Here is a 25,288-nt window from a genome sequence, read left to right on the forward strand (position 1 = left end):
AACTCACTGCCTCTTTAATGGCAAGGCGTTTTAACATTTAATAGCCATGAGGGACTCTTTAAAAAAGTTACCAGTCAATTATTTCTAATTAAAATGAACAGATATCCAAATGGACATCAATCATATCCGCAGTGAATATTTCAGTTTTCACCAACATTATTTGTCATTATTTCGCTACAACTATCCACAAACACATTCCACCTGCTCAGAATGAACATCATCATACATATTAAAGTAGAAACTGAATCTTTACAACAAGAAACTTTCACTCAGATAGTTTGGATTTAAATTGGAATTAGCGATCAGTTTGTTTTTGATTAAATTAAAACCAGCTTGCCATATCTACTTGCTGCAAATGCAGAGTCTTATGCTAGCGACCCAAACAAGCAACTGCATGAGATTTGTTTGGCTTTTTTCCACAATGACTAAAACAATCACAACTTAACTGGCATGAAGAACAAGTTCCTCCTTGTGGAGCGGTCTCCGGTCCACTTGGCGTTCACATTCAAGCCGCACCAGAGTCCACTTCAACCGAACTGATATCTACGTTTTCAGGCGGACCAGAGTTCACTTTCTTGTTGCTCAATTACAATTTCAATCCTCTCCAAATGAACTGAACTTTCTATAGAGATGCACCGATCCAATATTAATATCGGTACCGATATTGAAAAATATTCTAGATTGAGCATCGATGACGTCTATCTGCGCAGATCTTTTCAGTCTAGTTCTATTCGTTGAGCTCTTAGTGGTGTCACGTTTTATTATTTATTTTACATTTTATTTAAAAGTCCTAATTTCACTTTCTGAACCATCTGAAGGAATATTTGTTGCAGTTTGAACGAGGCAGGCAACCTATTATTTTTATCAGTTTGAGTTTCTGTATTATTTATTTTGCATTGGTTGTTACTGGGTTGAATGGTTTTAAATGTTTGGCCAAGCTTGTGAAGCCATTGGTGTATCTTAGTGTGCTGTAGTGGGCAGAGTTATCAAATAAACATGTAACTCAGGGTGTTTAAGAAAGAAAGAAACGTTTTAAGGTAATTTAGCTCTATTTTTCTGTTCCAGATTGGCAAAACTCAGATATCGGAAGTGAAAAAAGTGGATTCTTACGTTTTAAACAAACAAACTGTAGTTTGATTGAAGCGGATTAATCAGAACTGGTGTGAATGCAAGAAGAAAAAAAAAAAGAAAAGCTGCTCCTGCTCCAGCATTTCAGACCATCTGGCTAAAGATTAATTTGTCTGGAGCGTTTCGGATCCTTTGAGAAAGTTTCAAATGAAACGAGACGATCCACAATGAGCAGAACCAAGCTGCACAAACACCAGACACAAAGAACCAAAGGTTACAAACACAAAGTAACAACCACAAAAAAATAAAAAATTAAAGAGAAAGTCAAGCAGAACACACACGGCTCCCTGCCTCACACACAGATAGGAGTTGTTGCTTACATAGACGCTCTTACCATCCTGTAAACTGTAATAAAGCCAAACACACACACAGACGCACCGTAAATCTCACCGTAATACGCCCTCCGAGTGTACGAGTGTGTGTGTGTGGATGTGTGTTTTATAGGTGTTGTAAATTTGGCTGCCGGCGTTGTTTTTATCAGCATATTCGCAAGCTGTTTAGCCAACGGTGCAGATGTCACTGTTACAGCCACACACACACACATGCACACACACACACACACACACACACACACACACACACACAGGGCGTTTGACGCTGTTTATACAGTGTGGTATGTGTGTCTAATCCCATCTAAATTCACCTGGCTGTGTGAGTGTGTGTGTGTGTGTGTGTGTGTGTGTGTGTGTGTGTGTGTGTGTGTGTGTGTGTGCGTGTAAGCAACATTTGCATCTGCCTGCGTAAGCCCGACTCGTTTTCAAACTTATGCGTGTTCGCAGTGTGAAGGTCAGCGCAGGAGTGTGAGGAGAGTGTGTGTGCGCTCGCCGATGTGTGTGTGAGTGTTATTTGATTAATGCTGAGAACCGTGGAGTGTTTAGAAAGAGGTCGTGACCTTTCAGCTTCCATTCAATCAGACAGCCAGGCAGAGAATACCTCCATCCTCCTCTTTTTTTCCCTCTTGCCCCTCTCTTTCTTCTGGCTTTTTTTTTTTTTGGCCCCTTGAGAATCTGATAAGCCTTAGTCAGCACACACACACACACACACACACACACACACACACACACACACTTCACAGATATGCTCACACCAAATGCTAATAAAACAGAGACACGTTTACCTGAAGTGCAGGGATGACGCCTAAACGCCCCGGCTCAAAGGATTTTAGTGTTTCATGTGGAAATCAGGGATGATTTTAGAGGTTTGGTTGAGAAAATAAGAATAAACTGAAACATTTTCATTTATAAATGTTTATGGACAATCACACTGCTACTGTTAGTGACCGATAATGATGAAGCACCTTGATAAAACAGTCCTGAACAGAGAGGTAAACGCAATAAACCCACAGTGATTGCCCAGGTTGATGGTCTAAAATACCTTTAGTCCAATTAAGATAAAAAAAATAAAACTTTTAGTAGAAATAGTGTGAACATAATTAAACACTTGACTCTAACCAAGTTTTATCAGATTTTTTAGCTTCTTTTTTTACCCATTTAATGTTTGTTGCTTCATTGGTCAATGGTCATAATGGTCAAATTGATCAGCAAAGCACATTGTTACTGTCAATATAAAATCAATAATCGTCCCTCCAGGAACGTATGATGTTGTAATCACAACTTCTAATCTGAATTCAATTATTATTCACAAGTTTTTCACAGGTTTGTTATCACAACGTTTTTGTTTCCCACCAATCACTGAAACTCGGCTGAATTTCGACCAATCACCTTCCAGCTTAACTTCCTGTTTCATGACGTTTAGCCTGAAAGTTTAACCTGAAATATGAAAGCATGTTTTGCTTTTGTTGCAAAAAAGCATTTTGAGATGATTTGTAACAAAGTGTAAATATTCATGTTAACTTGAATGATCGATAAAGATTCTTCTTTTGAACTTTAAAAACTCCTCAGGATATTTTGTTTAAATTAAATGTGCCACTTCAAGAAGGTACCTAAAACATTATTTTAAACTGAATATTAACGGTTCGATTCCTTAAGCTTATGTGCAGCAATTCCTACTTTTTATAAGACCAGATAATGGCAGAATTAGAGCTTAAAAGAGTTGCAGCTTTTTGAAAATCAGTCATTTTAGGCCACAACAATCAAAAAACATCCCAACATCTTGGGGAGACTGATAAATATTATTTTAGACTATTTAATCAATTTATTATTAGCTGCTTTTTTGTACAAAACCTAGTGTCTTTCTTAAAGATGCATTCCTTTCTGCAACTGTAAAAAATAAAAATCAATAATAATCTCAGATATTATAGCAACTCCGTTTGATTCTCATCTACCTTCAGCGCTCAGTCTGGTGTTTCTCCCATTGAGCTAAATTTCTCCAGCTGAATTTCAACCAGACCCATCAAAGAAAAAGAAGAAGTGAAATTGAAGACACTGAATTTTTAAAAATGAAACGTAATTTTCCAGTAGTTGTAGTTTGACGATGGTGGAAGTGAACGAAGTTATTGAGTTCATGTTGGTCACACTTCCAAATACTGAGCAAATCAAATCAGAGCCAGAGGAATGCTTAAGACATTTTATTGCTGGCAAAGACGTCGTTTGATTGGTCACTTCTGGCTTCCCAGTGGGAGATGATTGTTCATGTCTGGTAACCTTCACAGCGTAGATTTCTTCACAATCAATACAAACGTCACAGCCAAACGTTTGCAATTTGGCAAAATTAAAACTTCAAATTCAAATTCAAAAAATACTTAATTGATCCCAAAGTAAAATTAAACTTCTCAGCAAGAAATTGGAGTTTGTTCTAAGTCAATACTTCCTTAATTTTGATGAAAAGGCCCCACTTATAACATGGGAAAAATGTCTCGTTTAGTCTGCACTTTTTCATCCAAACTAAGTATTTATTGACTTAAAACAAACTCTTATATTATGCTGAAAAGTTAGTTTTAATCAGAGGTGGGCAAAGCAGCCAACAATTTAATTCAAGTAAGAGAAGCTCTACATCAACATATGTTAACTCTAGTAAAAGTAAAAAGTAGTCATCCAAGAAATTACTCAAGAATTTAAAAAGTATTTGGTAAAAAGTTCACACAAGAAGTGAGTAACTGGTCAAATTATCCATCATTTAACATTTAAAAATTACATATTCAGAAGGACCAAAATATAAAGTTAGGTGGACATTTTGGTATTTTAAGGACAAAAATGACAATAATTCATATGAGTAACAGAAAATAACAAAATCAGGCAAAAGAAAACATTTCCAAATCAGTTTTTTTCCATAAAAAAACTGATGAAACTTTAACAAAAACCGCAGGCGTGTGGTAAATGTTTGGTTAAAACATGTTTCTTTTTCACACAGTGGGTAGAAAATCCAGAAATTTCACTCAAGCGTAAAAATACTTCATAATACAACTACTCAAGTAAATGTAACTCAGCTTGTAAGTCAGTTTTGTCTTATTCCAAGCGTACCAGGATATTTGCTCTAGAACTCAACCAAAATACTTGGTACATTTTTTGTTTTTACAGTGTAGAAATGATGGCAGCCAAAAGTCTGAGAAACCGTCTTCAGGTGATGAGATGTTATACAGCTACGAACTGGCGATAGGTGAGCTTTTATCCAACCATCTCGTCTGAGTCGACACTTTCTTTTTTGCTCACGTTTCCCCCAGTCATCTCTTTCCCTTCCTCCTCCACTATCTGTTAATTTGCTCCCCATCGCTCTCTCTTTGAACCTCTCCTTTAGCCCCTGCAGCCCCAGCCAATTACCCACTGTTTGTCCACCCGTTTTCAATAAAAACACCGCTTCCCTCCCTCTATTCCTTCCCCTGCTTCACTCCTTTTTTATTTCCTTCCTCCCTTCGTCTACCCCTCTCTCTTCCGTCCACTCCTCCCGCGCCCCCTTCGTTCTCTTTTTTCATTTTTAATTAACTTCTTTTGTAAGTTAGAGGCGACCCCCCTCTCCGTTCCTTCAACATGCCTCTTGCACTCCCACACTCGCCTCGCCGCCGTTCTCACAAACACACACTCGTTAGTGTGGGGCCGCGGCGCACAAAACGCACATGTAAATGGAGGTTAAACATGCTATTTACATATCAATTACAGCCAGACACCGAATCAATGATTAATGCGATCTTAGATTAGCGCAGAGCCGCTGTCTGCGGGCGTTTCGCTGCTGTGTCCAACCAGTTTGAGATTTCGTAAATTTGATTAAGATTTGAAGGGTTTATATTCAAAGCTAATGGATTTTGATTACTTTCGGTCCTTGAATCACTGGCTTGTGTCAGCTGGTATCATTTAGGGATAAACTCAGTGTTTCTCTGCTGTCTGACTGGAAGCTGGTGTGTCAAATGTGAAGATTTTACACACTAGATTAAGATTTAGTCAAACCAAGGGCGTTAAAAAACGATGCTTTCAAGAACAGCTTTAAAAATAAATAAATATGAATGTTTTTACTTAAATAAATAGACAAAAACGACCCAAATAGCTTTTATCCAACATTATCCAGACCTGAATCAGTTTGATGAAAATCACAAATGAAGATAAGTGACAAAGTCCTCTTAAAATGCATTTAATTATTTTCTTCAGACACTCCAGGAATAACAAAGTGGCCATAACCGGTTATGGCCACTTTGGCGGCCAGATGTTTGAATATTTATCAAATTATGCATAAACTGAGATCATCTACTGTTATTACCTATGAATATTCTTCATAAATATACTTTTTAATGGTCATTTCTAAAACCCTGCAGTTCAGTTATGCTTAATTTTAAGCTCTTGGTAATAAATAAAATTAACAGTTTAAAACACCTAAACTTCAGACCTAAATTATTTTAAAGCCTTTTTTGTCCTAAATGGTAGAAATTAACCAGGGTTTTGTTTTCTAAATGTTTTTATACTAATTGACGTGACATCTTAATGGGAAAGTGGCTTTTTTACATTAAATTGTGGCACCATTGGTTTTAGCTGAAGTTAGCATTCAAGCTAACTGCTACATGCTCTAGAAAAATAATTATTTTTAGTGTTTCAGTCATTAATTAGAATATTTTAGTTAAATAACAGGTTACACAGGGTGTTTATAAGATAAAATATGATTTAAAAAATGCTAATTTTAAGTGTTTTCAGCTTTTATCAGGTCAGCTATGTCTAACCTAGCTAATCTTAGCTAAGTCTTTATGAGACATAAGAGACATCAAATCTATATTCAATGTTCAGAATAGATTTAAAATCAATCAGTTAATAAAATGGAGCAACTATTTAGCGAAATAAACTTTTGTGTTTATATTTATGGTTATTTGAACATCCAAGCTTGTAAAACAGGTTAGCTAGGTAAAACCACTAGCTAGCAGTCAGAGTTAGCTTCTTACATCTGCCTGTAAATATTTACATTAACACATAATTAAAGCAACCCTTCAATCAATATGACTGAGCAAAATAAAAAATATTTTAAATTATTAAAAGTAGATCTTTTTTTAGTAATTTATTTTTAGATTCGAAATCAATCAATAAATCAAAAGGTTTCTATAATTTAATCAATGATTTGTGCTTCTGTTTATGGTCATTTGAACCTCCATGCTAGTAAAAATCATTAGCTAGGTAACACAGCTAGCTAGCTAGCTGCTACAGGTAGCTTCTTATGTCTGCTTGTAAAAATTACAAGATTAAAGCAACACTTAAATCATTATGATTTAGCAAAATAGAAAATATGAATATTTGGCAAACAATTTGTAAAAAGCAAGTATTTTGACTTCTTTTTTCAATTGGAAATTAAATTATCTGCACAATGTAACATCTATTTAAAAAAATAATAATACAGTTTGATCAGCCTGCTAGCCAAACTTACAACTGAAACATTGTTTGTAAAAATAAAAATAAAGCTGAAAGCAGACTGCCAATTAGCAGAAAAAATAGTCAAATGAAACCATTTAAAGTTAACACAACAGAACCAGACATTTCCTATATAAACCGGCCTGAGCCATAATTAAAAAAACACAGTTAATGAATGAACAGTTTAGGTCTTTATGAGTGACTGCTCTGTGCTTTCATGTTACAGTATGTGGTTTTATTGGCTTCACTGTGCTTTTATGTTAGGTTGCAGTATGTGACTTTACTGGCTTTACCTGTGGTTTAATTTCACTTTATTATCCTCCTGTAGGGAATTTATGCATTATGTTTTTACTTTGATTCTTTACAACTCACACACAGGTGTGTGTTTTTTTAAACATCTTGTCAAAGTGGAGCCGTACTGTAGCGTAACTTCACTTAGAATAAACATTTTTTCCACACAGATTCATGTGACACTAATATGTCAAGTATGTAGAGAAATAGCAGGAATAGAAATAAGAAAGAGAAATAAAAAGACTCCGAAATGTTGCACAAACTGGGGCCAGTTGTATTGACACAAGCAGGGACACCCACCAAACAAACACACACACTCACACACGCAGCATGAAGGGTTTTTTGACAGTGAAGTATGTATTGTTGCATTGTTTCCTTTGAGTAGAAAATTACAGTGGGCCGTATCGCTTCAATGACAAGCTATCAAAACGACAGCATGTCTGCCAGCGCGCACACAAACAGCAGCATTCAGTGGGAAATCACATATATGGGCGAGTTAAGATGCAAATACACTTACACACAGATGTACCATGCGGCTGCTGAATGACAAGCTCATGGCTAAAAAAGCAACGTCTTCACATATTCACACGAGGAACCCTTCCTGCTGCTGACGACTGACAAAACAACAGGGAGGGCTTTACTGGCTGCAAAAAAAATATAAAAAAATGTAAATATAAGGACAGAACAAGTCATTTTTATGCTAATGCGCAGGTGTGGGTAAAGTTTAGTAAGTCGGAATGACATTTTAAAATACCATTCCTGATTCTGGCATGGCAATGTTGAGGAAGAGCGTAAATGTTAACTTCAAAAGCGGAGCGTTTCAAGGGTTCATTGTGTCTCATAATAGGACCACAGAGAGATTTGGGCTTTTAAAGTGAAAGGACGAGGCTTAGCCAACCAGAGTGAAGATCATCTACGGAGAAGACAATGGGGGATATAAAACAGACAACTGTTGACCAAAACTAGCTCTTTATGTTGGCTTGGGGCTGAAGGGGGGAAAGTCCCAGCCCGTCATTCAGGGGGAGTTTGGCTGCAGTGCGGACAGGTCACCACCGTCAGAGCGCCCACACACCACGAACAAAGGAGCAACTCAACATCATCACTGAATCAACAGTCGTGTTTCTGGACTGGGAAGCGGACCAGCTATCAGTTCACCGCCACGAGTTTCCGTCCCAAAGGTTGGAAGTCCTTCGAATGAGATGCAAGAGAAAGAGGCAAAGTTTACTGCAGGTGTTTGGAGCACAGATGGTTCAACCGGATGAAAGAAAACTCAGATGGTACTGAACCTTTCCAATCATTTAGGCCGCTCAGAACAGTTTAAACCTTTTAGACTGAGGATCCCTTAACCCATTAACTCTTGCAGTCCACATAACTTTAAACTGTCCCCACAAAAGCAGAACATCTTGATATAAATAAAACGTGAAATAAAAATATTAAAATATTAGTCTCTTTCTTAACTCACTGTCCTTTTTGTTCATCCTAATCAGAAGGTGTTGCTGTTTTCTAAATGTTTTTTACAGAAAATGTAGATTCTAAGCTTTGCGATGAAAAGTTGTTCTTTAGTGCCAAGTGTTGTGTGTATTAACCTTTTAGGGATATGTGTAATTTACAAGCAAAACAAAAGAAACATCGACTTGAAACAAAAATCCTCTTTCTCACTATTCAATACGAAATGATCCACCCATTTCTATCCATCGTGCTTGCAGATTAAATCATTTTAAATAAAAGCAACAGTAGCAGACGTGTGTGTGAGCAGAGCGTTAAAGTGGTAAAAACGAAGAACAGTTCTCCCCAGCTGAGACTCGTTCACAGCTTAGAGCCGTTTAGTTCATCTGTCCAGAAAGTCCAGTTTGTTTGGGGAGGAGCGATCAAACTCTTTTACATTTCTGTTTACATTTCGTGAAGAAGGACGCTGTGCTCGTGTCCTTTTTGAACGTTTTTGTGTCATTTCCTTCAGTGGCTCTTGGTGAAGCGCCCCCGCAGGTGAGAAGGGGAACAGCAAAAGAGGACTGGGTGATTTTTACATATTTGCGAAGGTAGATTGGATCGATGGATCAGATCGGCTTCACATGCAGCCAATTGTCGAATTAATGCAGATCAGGGCTGATTTATCAATGAACTCAATCTTCCACCACTGAATTCAAAGATGTGAATTTTATCAATAAAACAAGAAGCAATTATTCCGTCACAGCAACCATAAAAACCATAAAGCTTCACACTGAAGGAAGGTTTTATTCCCCAAGTATTACATCTCAACCGTGACGTTTTTCAAGAATAACTTTCTCATTTCTTTGTTTATGCTTCAGTAATCTAGTCAAACCACAGAGGGGCAAATAACGGCTCCAGAAAACCACTCTCCTTCCTGGAAAAGGTTCCTGCAGTGGAAAACAAAGTCATCCACTGTGTCAAAACTAAAATGTTGGAAACCAGTTTTTCTAATCCAGTACAGCAGTCCAACACCGAACACATTTGAGGCGTTGTGGTTTGTACCCAGCCACAAACGTGTGTTGTCAATATTCAAAGTAATGAGAAACTTCACTGATTTTAACAGCATAATTTTAGTTTCGGGTCTACTGACTTAGATTTCCCAGATTCAGGTGAAGACTTCAAGTCTTGATGAGAGAAATCTGTAATTTTCATGACTAACTTGTCAAATCCCGATCTGCACTTGGCGGAGAGTGTTTGTTATAACTTCATTTTCTTGTCCCGAATCTTTTTATACGTAAACAAAAGAAGAAACAACAGAAGTTTGGAAAGTTGGCAGTCGACTGAAGCGCTAACATGTTTGTTTGCTCACACACACACACACACACACACTTATCCAAACTGATGAGAACTCCTTCCTCCATAAACGTCTCAGTCGGTTTAACCACTGTTATTATTCTAATCATGATGACATGTTTCTAAATGGATTATTATACGTTTGCATTAATAACAAGCTGTCTGGGAAGGATTTTTGACGCGCGGGGTGGTGATGAGCGCACACACACACACACACACACACACACACACCTACACACACACACACACACACACACACACTCTCTCTGAAAACCAGGCGCTTTCTTAAAAACTGAAAAATGGAGAATGTTTTGAAGGAAAAGCGTCTTAAACCCGTTACGAGGCAGAACACTTGTAGGCTTCCTGACATGTTCCTGCACTCCTAATTACAAATTACAAAGTTTTAAGTGATAATTTGGTGAAGTTGCTGGTGGGCGACACACACGTGGATGTGCATGTATGCTCTTGTCATGTTTTTAATTGATTTCTGCTATAATTATGTTTGTAATAACACACTGACAAACAGACACTCTGCCTCTCTCAGAGTGGATGATAATTACGTTTTCTTCCTGTTTTTATTAATAACATGTTGTCTGTTGGGGGAGAGCACACACACATCACCCGTCATCCCCTCGCTGCCCTCTCTTTACCCTCTCTCAACTCTTCTTCTCTGCTCTCCTTTCATCTCCTCCTTCGCCTCTGACCTCCTCGCTCTCCTCCTCCTCGCTGCCTCTCTCTTTGATATCGCGGCTCACGGACGCCGCTCGCCGTAAACTGTAAATCTGTCGCCCGCTTTTCTTTTTCTTTCCGCTCTTAAAACGCGCGCGCGCGCACCTCTGACAAGCTGTCACAATAAATAGAGATAAGACCAGGTGGAGGGAGGGAGGGAGGAGTAAATGACAAGAAGATTGAATAAAAAACAGAACGGAGAGGAGGAAGAGATAAAACGAGCAGAACGGGGGAAGAAAGAGGGAAGAAATGGGATTAAACTCGGCGAGAAGAGGAGGTGAGAGGAAGAGTTGAGATATGACGGAGGGAGGAGGTGGGATAGAGAGATTACCAGGTGAACGAGAGGAAAAGCTGTTGCGACACTCCCTAATGCAATTTCTAAACCAATCTGCTAAGTGCACCTAAGAGACTGTGTGTTTGTGTGCTGAAGTGTGTGCTCACAGGAATCTAATAATCTTGTTGCAGACAACAACCCATCCTCCTTCATCTTTCACCTACTCCAAGCCTTCATCTCTCCCTGCTGCCTGGACTGCTTCCTCTACAAACCAGACACATCTGGGGAGGGAAGAAAGACGTTTCTAGCAGCTGTTCACGCCAAACTGGAGCCGTTTTACTGGGGAAGATGGAGGTTTGTAAAAACAGGTTTAAAAAGTGTTCAAATCAGCGTTAAACTTTTGGTTCTCAGTTTTTGGTACATGAAAAACTCTAATGACTAAATATGTAAGCTTGTTTTTCAAATGGTGCGACGGTTTTTTAAATACTTTTTTAAATATTTGAAGGAAATGCAGCTGAAATTCATCAGCGCAAAGCTACTTGACATCCTATTGGCTGTTGCCTGAAAAGCAACCAATCCAATAGCGCCATTCATTTTCCTCGTCTCTGATTGGCTGCAGCTCTAAGGGGAATAAGGAAGACTTCAGATATTCTGCAGAAGTGCTAAGACGGTTTCCACTGTGCGTATTGATGCATACTGAGCTATATTTGGTGATTTTAGATATTTACTCCCTAATCTACACGAAACCCCTCAAAAAGTACACATATTCTTTGTGATAAATGTGCATCAAAACATTATTTTCTGGGCAATAAGATTTATTTTAGTTATATAACTAAATTTAGTTATATAACTAAATTTAGTTATTTAGTTATAACTAAATTTATAACTAAATAAATTTAGTTATAAATTTATTTAGAACAGATTTAATTAGTTATAAATTTATTTAGAACAGATCTCCAGATTTGGAGAAATGAACAACGTTTCTCTTTACGCTGATGATTAACTGCTATTTATTTAAAACCGCCAAAACTTTGCAACCGTTTCTACTGTCGTTTCTTGCCCACGTTTCTGGGTATAAATTTGGACATTGGTGATTTTAGACCCCCTCGTTCTCCTGAACATCTCCTCAGTAACATCTTCTTGCTTTATGAAAAGTCTCAGACGCATTTCATTCATTAAAACGCCGTCGTTTGGACTAACCAGGCATAAAGAGCCTCACCAGTCGGTCTAATCTTTTGCTGTTCCAAACCAGAAGGCTAAAAACATTGAAGATTATTAACTCAAGACCAAAACATCTTATTATCAGTTTATATGAAAATTAAGATTATTTACTGATATTTTGCTGGTGGATGTGCTTGAAATTGAGTATAGCGATTATCAGGACAACATTACTTTGTTCCTGTGCCTAATAAATGAACCTAATAATTATCTCTGCTGGGGTTACCAGGCAGCCGAGACTCTGCCCTGTAGCTGCCCAGATGTTGGCTGCAATAAATAATTTAGATGTTGGCTCAACTAAAAAAGAAAGATGAAGAAACCAAAAAGAAGCTGAGAATGCGCATTTTCTGTTTTTTTTTCACGCAAACAAAGAGCAGTTTCAGTTGCTGAAAACTTGCAGACTGAAACAGCCTTTGTGAAACACTATCTATTTCCAACACACACACACACACACACACTGACCTGCCTCTCCCCTCGCAGCAACGAAGAGGATCGGTTCTTTTCCATGGTGACAGAGGGTCATATTTCTTGCTTTGATCTTCACCTCTCCCTCTGTGATCCTTCACTCTCCTCTGTTTTCATACAGAAAACAGAGACAAGGGGGAGAGAGAGAGCATCTTTGCTGCGTCTCTCGCCCCGGCTGGTCGGTAGGACGGTAACTGAAGCATGAAACCACTTTTTCGGCCCCTGAGACACGCAGGCACACACACTCAGCCACCAGGTTGCAGGAAGGCAAACTGTGAAAAACATTAAACTGAACACAAGATGTGAAAAAGCTGCTCACTTTACACCAGACATGTTAGTGATAACCCAGGATGAGACGAGCGCGATTTAAAGAGACAGATTCAAACAACGAGTTGAAGCAAAAGCTTTTAAAAGGAAGAGAAGAAAGAATCTGGAGTAAATGTTAAGTTTTCCATCTAAACACTTTTTAACAGTTCTTACATCTATGCTTTTAAAGTAAAAGTCGTAATTATAGTAGTACTATTTATTTAGTATTTATTAATCATAACCAAATACTACAGAAGAAAAAGTCAAGTAAAATCTGAACTTTTTAGACAATTAATATATAAACAATTTTTTATGCCATGAAATTACAGACTATATAATAATAATATTTTTTGGGCACCCACTTAATTCTTATAATATTATGGCTTCATTTTTGTTGTCTTACAACTTTATTCTCGTTTTATTAAAAAATGTTCTCATTGTGTTACAACTTCATTCACATTGCAACTTAATTCTCAAATTATTAAAACTTTAGTCTAATATTATAACTTTATTATCACCACTTTATTCTTGTCATTCCGACTTAATTCTCATACTATTGCGACTTTATTCTTGTATTATTACAACTTTAGTCTAATATTATAACTATTATGTTATTACCACTTTATTCTTGTATTATTACGACCTTAGTCTTGTATTATAATTTTATTCTCATCACTTTAAAAACAAAATTCTCTTGATCACATGACATCAGGGCATTGGGTTGGGCCAGAGGTGCCCAACCCAACGCAACTAGCTAACTAATTTAGCTAGTTAGCATCTCAGAACAGGAGCGTCTTCAGATGTGAGTAGCGTTCTAGTCGTCATCAGCTCAGTCAAACATTTCACCCACTTAATACTCAAATGTCCGTCAAGAAGTCCCTGCTGTTCTGATGAAATTATCTTTGCTTACTTATCTTCATTAGCCATGCTAACCAGCTAACTGCTAAGAGCTAACACTGGCCTAGCGCAACGTACTGGTGTCGCATGTTCAAAGGAGCGTGACTTGATTTGCTAAAAGCCAATCAGTTTTAGTTTGGGTTACCAGAAGGTCATCATTTGCACGCAAAGCTTTGCAGGTGAACTTGAAGTAAAAAACAAAGTTAATAAACTCGATGTATCTGATTCTACTGAGACTAGATTTCTTCCATAAAACACAAACAAGGACTTCGTTACACTAGGTAGAAAACTGCTTCATTAACTGACAATCGTTTTCAAGATAATCCCCAACTTTAGCTGCTTCAGAAACGACCCGAGGCGATCCGACCGGCCGGCTGCTGGCCGCCAACACACTCCGTCACACTGCGGCGGGGTGACCTCGGCTCCCCGCCGGCCAGCGCTTTAACCTTTATCAATTAACCAGCAGCACAAAGCGGAGCTGAAACCAGACACACGGGCAGAAACGACGCGCACGAACCCCGGCGAGACACACAAAACCAAGCGCACACATGTAACCAGAGCCGGAGTGACAACTGATAGCTCTGTTTGTGCTTTCTAGATTGTCTCTCACACACACACCTCGACAAGCAGGCACAACAACTGACCACATTTCAGCCCGTGTGTGTTTTCACAAACCACTGTGTTCCATTAAAAAAACTTAATGCTCCATGCAAAAGAATGAAAAACAGCACAACGACGGAAAGAGTTCACGCTGCGCGTGTGTGGAGCTTCTTCTGCAACGCTTCAACAAACCAAAACGACTTCTCTCCCCCCTGAGCTACAGACAATACAACCTCCATCATCGGTGTGGGTGTGTGTGCACCGCTGTGATGGCTGTGTGTGTGTGTGTGTGTGTGTGTGTGGGCTCTAACAGCCTGTCGTGATAAGGAGAGCCCAGAATAACACTCCGACATCAGCAACCCTCCCTCCTGTCACTCACTATCGATTCTTCCTCTCACACACACCCGGACACACACAGAAAACCAAAGAGGTGACAAGGAAGCAGAAAACACTCCGTCGCTCTCGCTCAGATCAAAAGCGGCGCGTCCTTCAATTAAAAGCTACGTGAATACGGGCCAAACTTTAAATCGGGGTTGCAACACTTATCATACTTCAACTTCAGAACATTTGACTTCAAATTTACACGATTTTATTATATTTTTTAAACATAAAGAACAAACTTTATGTACAGTATCAATCACTCAAAGAGTGGAATGTCAGGAAAAGTCGTTGGTCTGACAGATTATGGTCCAAATCACAAGTTTCAGAGAAAGTTTGTCTATGCTTTATAGAAAAGTTTGTCTGAAAAACAAACTTTTCTCGTCTTCTGCCCATTCAGAATCAGAGAAACACATTTAATAAACTCCTGACATGTTTAAATCTGCCTTCAGAATCGTCACATCCAGCTTAACGGTGTTTGGCACCACCCAGATGGAGAAATTCAACTTTCTTTAATATAAATGTAGCTCAGTTAAGCTATTAAGTTCTATTTTTCACCTTCTAAGATGAGTGGGATTTTGTTTGTAAGTAATTTATTAATTTTGATCAATCAAAGATCAACTTGAAAATCAAGCTAAATACTTTATAGCAGAAAGGGGCCGTGTTTGTGATAGTTTATTTGATCTTTTAGACAGCATAACATGGCGTACAGTCTGGATAAATTACTTTATTCACATGTTTTTTGTTCTTTGTCATAAATTTCCATCATTTTAAAGCTTTACCAGGAAATCTGTCATATTTTCCAATAAAACTGCTCCAATCATTATTGTTAGGGATAAATAAATATAAACATAAATCATCTTGCTCCTGCTGATTGATTTAAACTGTGATCGTTGCAGGATCTAAGGCCTTGTTGTGTCTCTGCAACAGCTCTGAGCGTTCACACCACTGCAGGAGGCCACAACAAAATTAGCCCAACAGACTCCATCCAACGTCTGCGTTATATTTATTCAGTTCATTTTGATTTGTGACTTTAAAATCATAATTGATTCAATTAAACCAGATTAGTGGCTAATTGAAAATAATTCTTGTGAATTTGTAAACCAAATTGCCCCAATGTATCACTGTTCAGACGTTACTTATGAAACATAATCAGCTTCATTGAACAACTTGCTGCACACAAAGCCACAAAAAGCATCGGACAATTCCTGTTATATTGTTTATCTGGCAGGAGTTTGGTTACCTGGTAGAAAATAAAGACAACAGAGAAGATAAATGATTTATATCCACTGTAATTCAAATTCAAAAAAACGTTATTGATCCCAAAGGAAAATTAAATAAGAAGAGAGTAAGAAGACATAAAGTCACTGAATCTTGCATTAAGTTAAAGCGCTAATAGATAGCTAATTTCTCATTTAGCATTTTTGCTAACTTTGAAAAACATTGAGCACGCTTTGCGTCCTCGGATTAATCCTAAAGCGCTAATTTACTGATTTGTTTTCATTTGAATAAAGTTTAACATACATGTTCAAATTTTGGTTATCAACTCTTAATTTTTCTTCACGATAAACATTTACATTCATGCTTTTATTCTGAAGTGGGTGAATTCTGTTTACACAGCAGTTCCACTTACTCTCCTCGCGTTTATTCTATACCCAGCATGCATTGCTCCACAGTAAACAGTTTAAAATCTATCGATGTCCAGCGCGCTGACCACTAAATTAGCAACAGCATTAGCATTAATCCACAAATATAAAACTGAAACTATGAGTGAAAGGTTTTTTCCAAAGCATCACTTCCTGAAGCTTTAACATGCGGATAGAAGTGCAGTAACAAATTTGACCCTGTTGAGGGCGACATAACGTGTTGAAGTTAGCGTTTTAGCATTAGCTTCTGTTAAATTCCATGTTATGTAGCTCATTAGCGTTAGCAGATCTAATGTTCAGGTTTAGTGCTTTACAGTTAACGCAACTAACTTTTAAGCTAGCAGTGCTGACTTCTAATCCACAACTTTATATAAATGTCAAACTAAAGAAATATTTCATCACATTTTAAGAAATCTGAACTGTGTTTTGTTGTTCTTAGTTCAGTCTCACTCAAAGATCCACGAAGGCTGAAGTTCTAAAACTTTTAGATGCTTCAACACATCAGATTTAAGTAACTAAGTCATCAACATGACGTGGTAGAACTGGATTTCCCAATTATTCAGACTCCTACAAACTCATAAATGTTAAAAAGTGAAGAAAAATAAATCAGCAGACTTAATAAAGCCACTGAGATGACATCATCAGCTTTAAACTGCTCTCCTAATGTTTGGTTTCTCAACAAGACGTGTGGGAATGTTGTTTTTAACGGCACAAATTTCTCACTTTCCCCCGTTCTCCCGCCCCGGTGACGCGGCGGATCCTCAATAATCCCGCATCGAAACCACTTCAAATTAAAAGGAAACAAAACACGGGTCAACGAAAACCGTCGTCGGGGAGCACAAGTGGATTTAGGAGGTAATCGTGTTTACGCACACAGAAACACAAACACTCGCATGGATTACAGAGGAGATGAAGTATGTTGGAGCACAGCGGGAGTTTTCTTTCTCTTCGTTTGTGTGTGTTATTATTTAATTTCTCCGCTTTTCTTTTCCCAGAGCTTTAAAGAGGGCAAAACGGAGGAGGAGGAGGAAGAGGAGGAGGAGGAAGAGGAGGCATTAGAAGAATGTCAATATGATTGGAGGAAGAGGAGTGTGTGTTCGCTGCGCGTTCAGCAACAATAGCTCTCCAGCCGTGTTGTTCCATGTGCATTCACATGATCCATTATTACCTCTGACATGTACCGCTGGGCGAGCGAGGGAGAGAGAGGGAGACAGAGAGAGAGAGAGAAATGACTGAGAGGAATAAAGAAGAGACAGAGATGCACCTGTGATTGTGTAAGTCAGCAGAAGACAAAAATGACAACATTAAATCCTTTATAAACTGCAGGACAGTGTGTGTGTGTGTGTGTGTGTGTGTGTGTGTCTGAAAGTAGAGGTCACACACCAAGGATCCACAGCAACGCAACTCGGTCAATTATTAGCCGAAAACCGTTCGTCTGTCGTCTGCAATAACTAAAAAAGCCCAACTGGGACCAAAACCAGAGTTCCCAACAAAAGGAGAAATTCCCAGGACTTTCCAGGACGATTCCAGGACAATTCCAGGATTACAGTGAAGCCTCATAATGTTTTACATCTGATTTGTTTTATCAGGGAGGAAGAAAAGGAAGAATCCGCAGAGCATTTCTAAAAGGTTCTCCAGATTTGAATGAAGGAAGGAAGAAAAAGATAGAAAAATAAGGTTTGAGGGAAGGATGGACAAAAGAAAGGAAGGAAGGATAGAATGTTAAAATATGATGGAAAGAAGACCTAAAAGATAGAAATGAAGAAAATATGGAAGAATGGAAGAAAGAAGTAAAACAAAAAGAAATGCAGAAGGAATAAAAGGAAGAATTAAAAAATAAAAGAAAGGAAGGATTGAAGGAAGGACTAAAGAAATAAAGAAAAAGAAAGACAGGAAAAATAGAAAGATAGAGGAAACACTAAAGAAAGAATGGTGAAGAAAGGATGAAGGAAGGATTGGGTGAAGGATGGAAAAACAACTGAAAGAAAGAAAATCTGAATCAAGGAATAACTGATAGGAGGAAACGCTGAGTGAAGCAACAAAGTACTGAAGGAAGAACTGATGAAAGGAAGGAGATAAAGTTCCTTCCCTTTTCTTTTCCATAACTGGAACAAATTTCCATCAAACTTCTCAGGAACTCTGAAGCGTTTCCACAGAGGAACGGTCTTCAGGTCGCTGCTTCATGTTTCTGATCCAAACGGCTGAATCTCCATGGCAGCAGGTGGCCCTGTTCTGCTGATGACCCGTTTATTTAAATCATGTCTTTGTTAAAGCAGAGAAACACCTGAAACCTGCAGAAATCCGGTCCCTCCAGAACCAGAACCGCCCACAGACTCCGTGATTAAACCGCTGACCAGAGGAGGAACCCAGAAGTTACTCCCCATCTCAATCATTTAATATTTAAAAACTACATAATCAGACAAACCAAACTATAACGCCAGGCGGAAATGTTGGTATTTTAAAGATAAAAATTACAATAATTCATTTAAGTAATTAAAAAATAACAAAAACCGGTAAAAGAAAATTTAGCAAATCTGTTTCTCTCGATAAAAAAACTTCAGAAACTTTAACAAAACCTGCAGGTGAGTCTGTCTGGTGAAATTCTGGTTAAAACATGTTTGCTTTCATTCAGTGGGTAGAAAATGCAGACATTTTACTCAAGTAAGAGCAGAAATACTTCATAATACAAGTAAAAGTAAAAAGTACAGTGTAGTAAAAATATTCATAAAAGTACATTGTCTTGCAAAAAGTTACTCAAGTAAATGTAACTGAGTAAATGTAACTAGTTACTACCCAACTCTGCACATTACACTTTGAAGATTTCTCTCCAATATCTCAAACATGCATGAAAATAACCAACCAATCAAATTAAAAATCAGTGAAAATAAACCCAAAACGTTTCTCCCACATGTCTCCGCCCGCCTCGACGTTTCGACTGCTTCCTTTCCAGAGACGGAGCGACGGAAATATCCTGCTCCGGTGTAAAAATAAAGCCTGTTATCAGTTCTGTTAACACAAACAGAGTCCTCTGCACGCTCCAAAAGCGACTCCTCTGCATCCTGCTGCCAAAAACACACTCTGCTAATTAGCTCTGTTCCTCACAGCTGACACAGAAAAACACCAAATCTGGAGAATTCGACAAATTAAAAACACTTTTAGCACCGATTGCAGGAAGACGGAAACAAAGATTTTGCTCTTTTCAACAGGAGATTTCAGAACAAACTGCAAAAAAAACCCAAAACACTGGTTATCATCAGAACAGAGGCTGTGGCGTGTGTTCGCACACTGACTCACTCCAATGCTGCATTTCTGAGAAAACATCAACATTTTATTTGTTTTAGACATGCAAACCGTTTCTGACACTCACACTCACTCACAGCCAGAGATAAAGTCTCCAAACTGCACGTCGTTTGCTTTCTGTGGTTCTTCTTCAACGTCTCACACGACCAGCTGCAAAGTTAATCTAGAACTAAAGATACAGATTCGCTGTTCTCTTTGAGGTTACGAGATGTCTTCTTTTTTCTAACGTCTCTAAACACACGAGAGGCAAACATGGCTGACCGGATCTCCATGTGATTTTTACTAAAAACAAAAAAAGTGTTTTTGAAAGCATGTTGTTGGTTGATGTGTTTATAGACTGAAAACAGTGGAAGTTTGTAGTTTTAATGCATTTAATTAACACTGGAAAAATGTGATTGTTTTTAGTGTTTCACCTGCTGATTACCAAAGAAATCAACACAAAAATGACAGATTCTAAGCTGTTTTTTAAAAATAATCTTCACAAACTTTACTTAAATATCTCATTTATTAAAGATAAACAATGTATTAAATGATATAATTACCTACAGAAACATCACAAATTATATAAAAATCTGTACTCAGATTTCAAGTCCCAAATGAGCAAAATGGTTTTTTTAACAGCTTCTTTTCCAAACGTATAACTCAAACCTGAACTGAATTACTCTAAAAAACTATAAAAAGACTTTTATAGTGACAGTTTGGACTCTTTTACACATTTACTCTGCAGTAAAAACAACAAAAGCAGGAGAACTGATGCAACTTAGGTTCTTTTTTCTTTCTTGAGTGGTGTAAAATAAATACGTGACAAATAAAAGCATATGGACAAAATCTAAATGAAAATCCTATTAAGTGATTTTAATCTTTTAAATAAAGTGTGGACTCAGCTGTCCTGGAAAATTATGACTTAAAATTGCAACGTTTATCAGATCTTTGAGTCCTAACAGGCAGATTGAGTCGAAATGGTGCACAGCTACTTCCCTTGCAGTAAAAAAAACAGAAAAATGACTCAAAGTTGCGCAAAGTGCGTTTCTCCCGTCCTGAAACTCAATATGCCTCCCTGAAAGTTGCGCTTTGAACCCAAACCGATCCCGGTTCTCTGCTGGCTAATTGCAATATTTTTCCAGAATTAGTCGGAACCTTGATTTCGGATTGGGTCGAAATGGATCAAAAACAGTGCGGAGCCGCTTCCGCTGCAATAAAAAACGACAAAAGAAAAACTTTAAGTTGCGCAAAACGTGTTTCACCCTGTCCTAAAAATCAAGTTGCATCCCTGAAAGTTGTGCTTCGAACCCGAACCGAGGCGGTTTCTCTGCTAGAAAACATAAATGAAATATTTTTCCCAGGCGGAGTCGGAACCTTGAGTTCAGATTGAGTCGAATGGATAATAAACAGTCCGGAGCTACTTCCCCTGCAATAAAAACGACCAAAAACAAACTGTAAGTTGCACAAACACCTGAAACTCAAGTTGCATCCCTGAAAGAACCCGAACCGAGGCGGGTTCTCTGCTGGCTGTTTGCAATAATTTTCCAGATTGACTTCAGATTGGGTCGAAATGGATAATAAACAGTGCACAACTACTTCCCTTGCAATAAAAACCACAAAACAAAAAGTGCAAGTTGCGCAAAGTGCGTTTCTCCCGTCCTGAAACTCAAGTTGAATCCCTGAAAGTTGCGCTCTGAACCCGAACCGAGGCGGTTCCGCGGACTGACCTGGCGCTGGTGCAGTCCTGGTACAGCGTCTCGAAGTCCTTCCTGGAGATGAGCTTGCAGCGGTTCACGCCGGGCTGAATGGCGCCGAGCCCCCGCAGGACGCGCACCTGCTCCACGGTGCACACCACGGGCGTGATGTCCAGCCTCTTCAGCTTGGTGTAGACGGTGTGCAGCCCGCCCACCAGGTGCTTCAGGAAGAGGTCGAACACCTGCGGCAGGCAGATCAGCTCCTGCCCGTCCACGTTGAAGCTGGCCACCTTCACGCCGTGCACCTCCACCAGCTTGCACTCGCTGCACAGACCCGCGCCGGAGGAGGTCTGCACCAAGCCCGGCGAGCCGGGGGTCAGGCCGCTCAGCGAGCCGAGCCCGCCGAGGGAGCCCAGGGCGCCGCCCGGTCCGGGCAGGAAGGCGCTCAGCATGCTGCTGGTGAGCCGCGGGGACGGGGACAGCGAGTGGGAGTGGGAGTTGGAGTTGATGTGCGCCGGGCTGGAGGTGCTGGTGGACACCGCGGAGGAGGTGTGGAGCGCCTCCGGGGCGGAGCGGTAGAGCCCGACGGGAGTTTGCGTCCCCGAGCTCGGGGAGAGCAGCGGAGGAGAGCCGGTGAGCGACATGGAGGCGCTGGAAGTGGGATGAGTGGGACAGTTTCCAGCTGGAAACCACTTGTTCCTCTGCTTTCCTTTTACTTTTCCACTCACTTTTCCTCTTCCTCTTTTATTCCTTTCCTCCTCTTCTTCTCAACTCTTCCAATCCGGGACAAAGTCTCGCTGTGGAAATCCGTGCGTGGACTGTCCGGTCTGTGCGTAAAGCAGCCTGGATCAGACTCCAGGTCAGCCTCCTCCTCCCGCGCGGGTAACAGACACGCCGATGGACCAATCAGAGCAGACCTGGAGAGGAAGGACCGTGCGTATGTGCGCGTGCGTCTATTATCGGTCGCATCTCTCTCTTTCATAAACTTTCTCACGAGCCGCTTCACTCTCTCCAAAACGGGAAGTTTGTGTTTTTCTTCCGCATCATTTTCGTCCCGACCTCGAACAAACAGCACGTGTTTGCTGAGAGCGCGCGCGCGCGCGCGCATGTGAGCGGCGTGTCTTGGTCAGTTGTTGCTCACGCGCGAGCTCTGGTGGCGGGACGGACGCACGTTCCCTAAATAACGACGATGAAGGTGAGTCAAAGTTTGGGAGAAGAAAAGGACGACCGAGCAAAAAAGAAAACAAGATAAAGGATCAAAAGGTTAAAACTAAATGATTATTTAGGAGCATTTCAGTCAATTAAAACATTGAAACTAAAAGAAATTAATACGTAAATTCAGTCAATAATGTAATTTTAAAAATGTATATAACTTCAAACTTATTTTTATTTGAAATCTCTAAACTTTCCCCATCTCAGAAAGGCAAAAATGTTTGACCTATTTTGTATAAATACAAAAGTTTACTTTAAATATTTAGATTCTGTATGAGAAACTACAAAAACTACAAAAGGGAAGGAAGGAAGAAAACAAGAAAGAAGGGAGCAAAAAGTGAAGATAAGGGAAGGAAGGAAGAAAGAAACAGATGGGGAAGTGATTGAAGGACAAAAAGGAAGGAAAGAAGGAGGGGAAATAAGAAAATAAGGATGGATGAGTGTCAGAAAGTCAAAAATAGAAAAGGAATTAAAGAAATGCAAAAAGAAACTGAATGGAGGAAGAAAAGAAGGAAATATGGAACAGGGAATAAAGTTTGGAAAATATTTTTATTCTCTTTTTATAATACAGAATCAGAAAATCCTTAAATCACTTTGTAGAGATAATAGTCATATTCAGGAAGCTATAATATTTATGAAAAGTTAATTTATCTCTCCACCACACAGTGAAACACATATCGATTTACTACAGACTTGTGTTTTAAAACTATTTTTATGATTTTCTGCTTACAGCGAATGAAAACATGACATTTAACATTAAAATATTCAAAATGTGACAAAATGTTCCTCAGAACATTATCTGATTATTAACTATATATATATATATATATATATATATATATATATATATATATATATATATGTAATTAATAATAATTAACTATAACTGAATATTAACTACAGAGTGAGAAGTTTTAACCATTTATTACTGCAAAGAAAAATCCAAAATTAAAGTCGCTGGCCAATCAGAAACAGTGACAAAATGGTCAATAATTTGGGCATTTTTAATTTTTGTGGTGTGGAAAATTAAATTTGCATCTCCATAAAATCTGGCAGCGAATGAAATAATAAAATACTCAAAAACAAGTGTTGATGTCATTTTCCAATTGAATAATACGTCTGTGTTTGGTGGCTTTACAATCCTCTCATAGCTGTAGTTACCACTGTCACATGAGCCCCACACTTTCTCCTTCCACTAAACTTTCCAGTAATTTTGAATACAGTACTATGTGAACTGCCAGATTTTTTTTTAGCAAACAATAACTATCATCTGTTGAACTCAGCAATCTTGACCCTAAATTGTAAAAATAACTTAAGATGTGTTAGAAGTCTGTTTTTATTTATGTCATATTGAAAAATATGTTTTTATTTGTAAACAATCATGTTATTTAACTGAAAAAGTGTCTTAAATCAGTTTTTGTCATCGTAAATGACTAAAATAAATGAGTTTTTAAGGTTTACTTACTGTTCTAAACATGATAAAGACAAGAAAAGAAAGAAAAAAAGAGATTTTATAATTGTAGAGAATAAAACTGAACTGGACGGAGAGTTTAGGATGAAAATGGAAATCTAAATGAGCCTGTGAGGATTTATACCACAGAAGAAGAAGATGAGGATTAGAGGAGAAAAGGCGACAGAAGAACAAAACCCAGAGAATTAGAAGTGAGCGTTTAAACAGTGAAATGGGATTGAGTGGTGTGGATTACAGGCAGACTGGGTTTCATAATCCTGTGTAATCTCATTACTCCGAGAGAGCCTGACTGAGCAGAAGAAAGGAAACAGACGAGGAGACTGAAGGAGACGTTAAAAACTCATCCAACAGGAAGTTGTTCTTTACTTGCTCAAATCTGTTTCACTAAAGCCAATGTAGAATAAAAATACTTCGAATACGACGTTTGTTTCCCAAAATGTTACTCAAGTAAATGTAACTGAGTAAATGTAACTAGTTACTACTGAACTCTGCTCTAGTAAGAGTAATTAAGTATTAAAATGCCCCATCAGATGAACCAATATATACCTTAAAGTGGAAATGTTGGTATTTTAAGGCCCAAATAAGAATAATTTATATAAGCAACAAAAATTAACAAAATCAAGCAAAAGAAGATTTTTCCAAATATGTTTCTTTCAATAATAAACTTAAAACTGCACATTTTTGGTTAAAACATGTTTGTTTTTTCTCAGTGAGTAAAAAATCCACAAATTTTACCAACGTAAGAGTAGAAATACTTCATAATAAAAGTAAAAGTAAAGAATAGTAAAAATACTCCTAAAAACAAAAAGTTATTCAAGTAAATAAAACCAACTCTGGATATTTGCACTATAAACGAGACCAAAAATACTTTTTGCAGTGTAACCTCTGACTGGAAGTTTTGTAGAGACGGAGGAAAAGGAGAAGCAGGTGAAGGGTGGAGTTCAGGTCAGAGAAAGAAAGAAAAAAGTAAAACAAAGAAGGAAGAGGGGCAAAAAGGAGAGTCGGAGGGTAATCATTTGTCTCTCAGGACTAATAACGATCAAACTGAAGCTGGACTCAGAGAAAGACAGAGAGAGATGAGCTCTTAGTGGAGGTGAATATCTCTCAGTGGGGAAATAACGACCAGTATGAACTTGAAGCTG

At 38.5% G+C, this 25,288-nt stretch overlaps 1 protein-coding gene across 1 annotated transcript in view; it reads right to left on the reverse strand.

Annotated features, from left to right (window-relative positions):
- The window catches only part of dachb (dachshund b), a 100,629-nt gene extending 77,949 nt beyond the window's left edge, over nucleotides 1-22,680 (reverse strand). Inside the window, exon 1 of the mRNA XM_015045395.1 lies at nucleotides 21,497-22,680. Coding sequence (XP_014900881.1) covers nucleotides 21,497-22,107 — 611 coding nt within the window. The 5' untranslated portion in view covers nucleotides 22,108-22,680. The remainder of the gene's footprint in view (nucleotides 1-21,496) is intronic.
- Nucleotides 22,681-25,288: the final 2,608 nt, after the last annotated feature.

The sequence above is a fragment of the Poecilia latipinna genome, unplaced genomic scaffold (genome assembly GCF_001443285.1).
Source record: "Poecilia latipinna isolate Pla-1442-1.1 unplaced genomic scaffold, P_latipinna-1.0 Scaffold724, whole genome shotgun sequence".
Classification (NCBI taxonomy): Eukaryota; Metazoa; Chordata; class Actinopteri; order Cyprinodontiformes; family Poeciliidae; genus Poecilia; species Poecilia latipinna.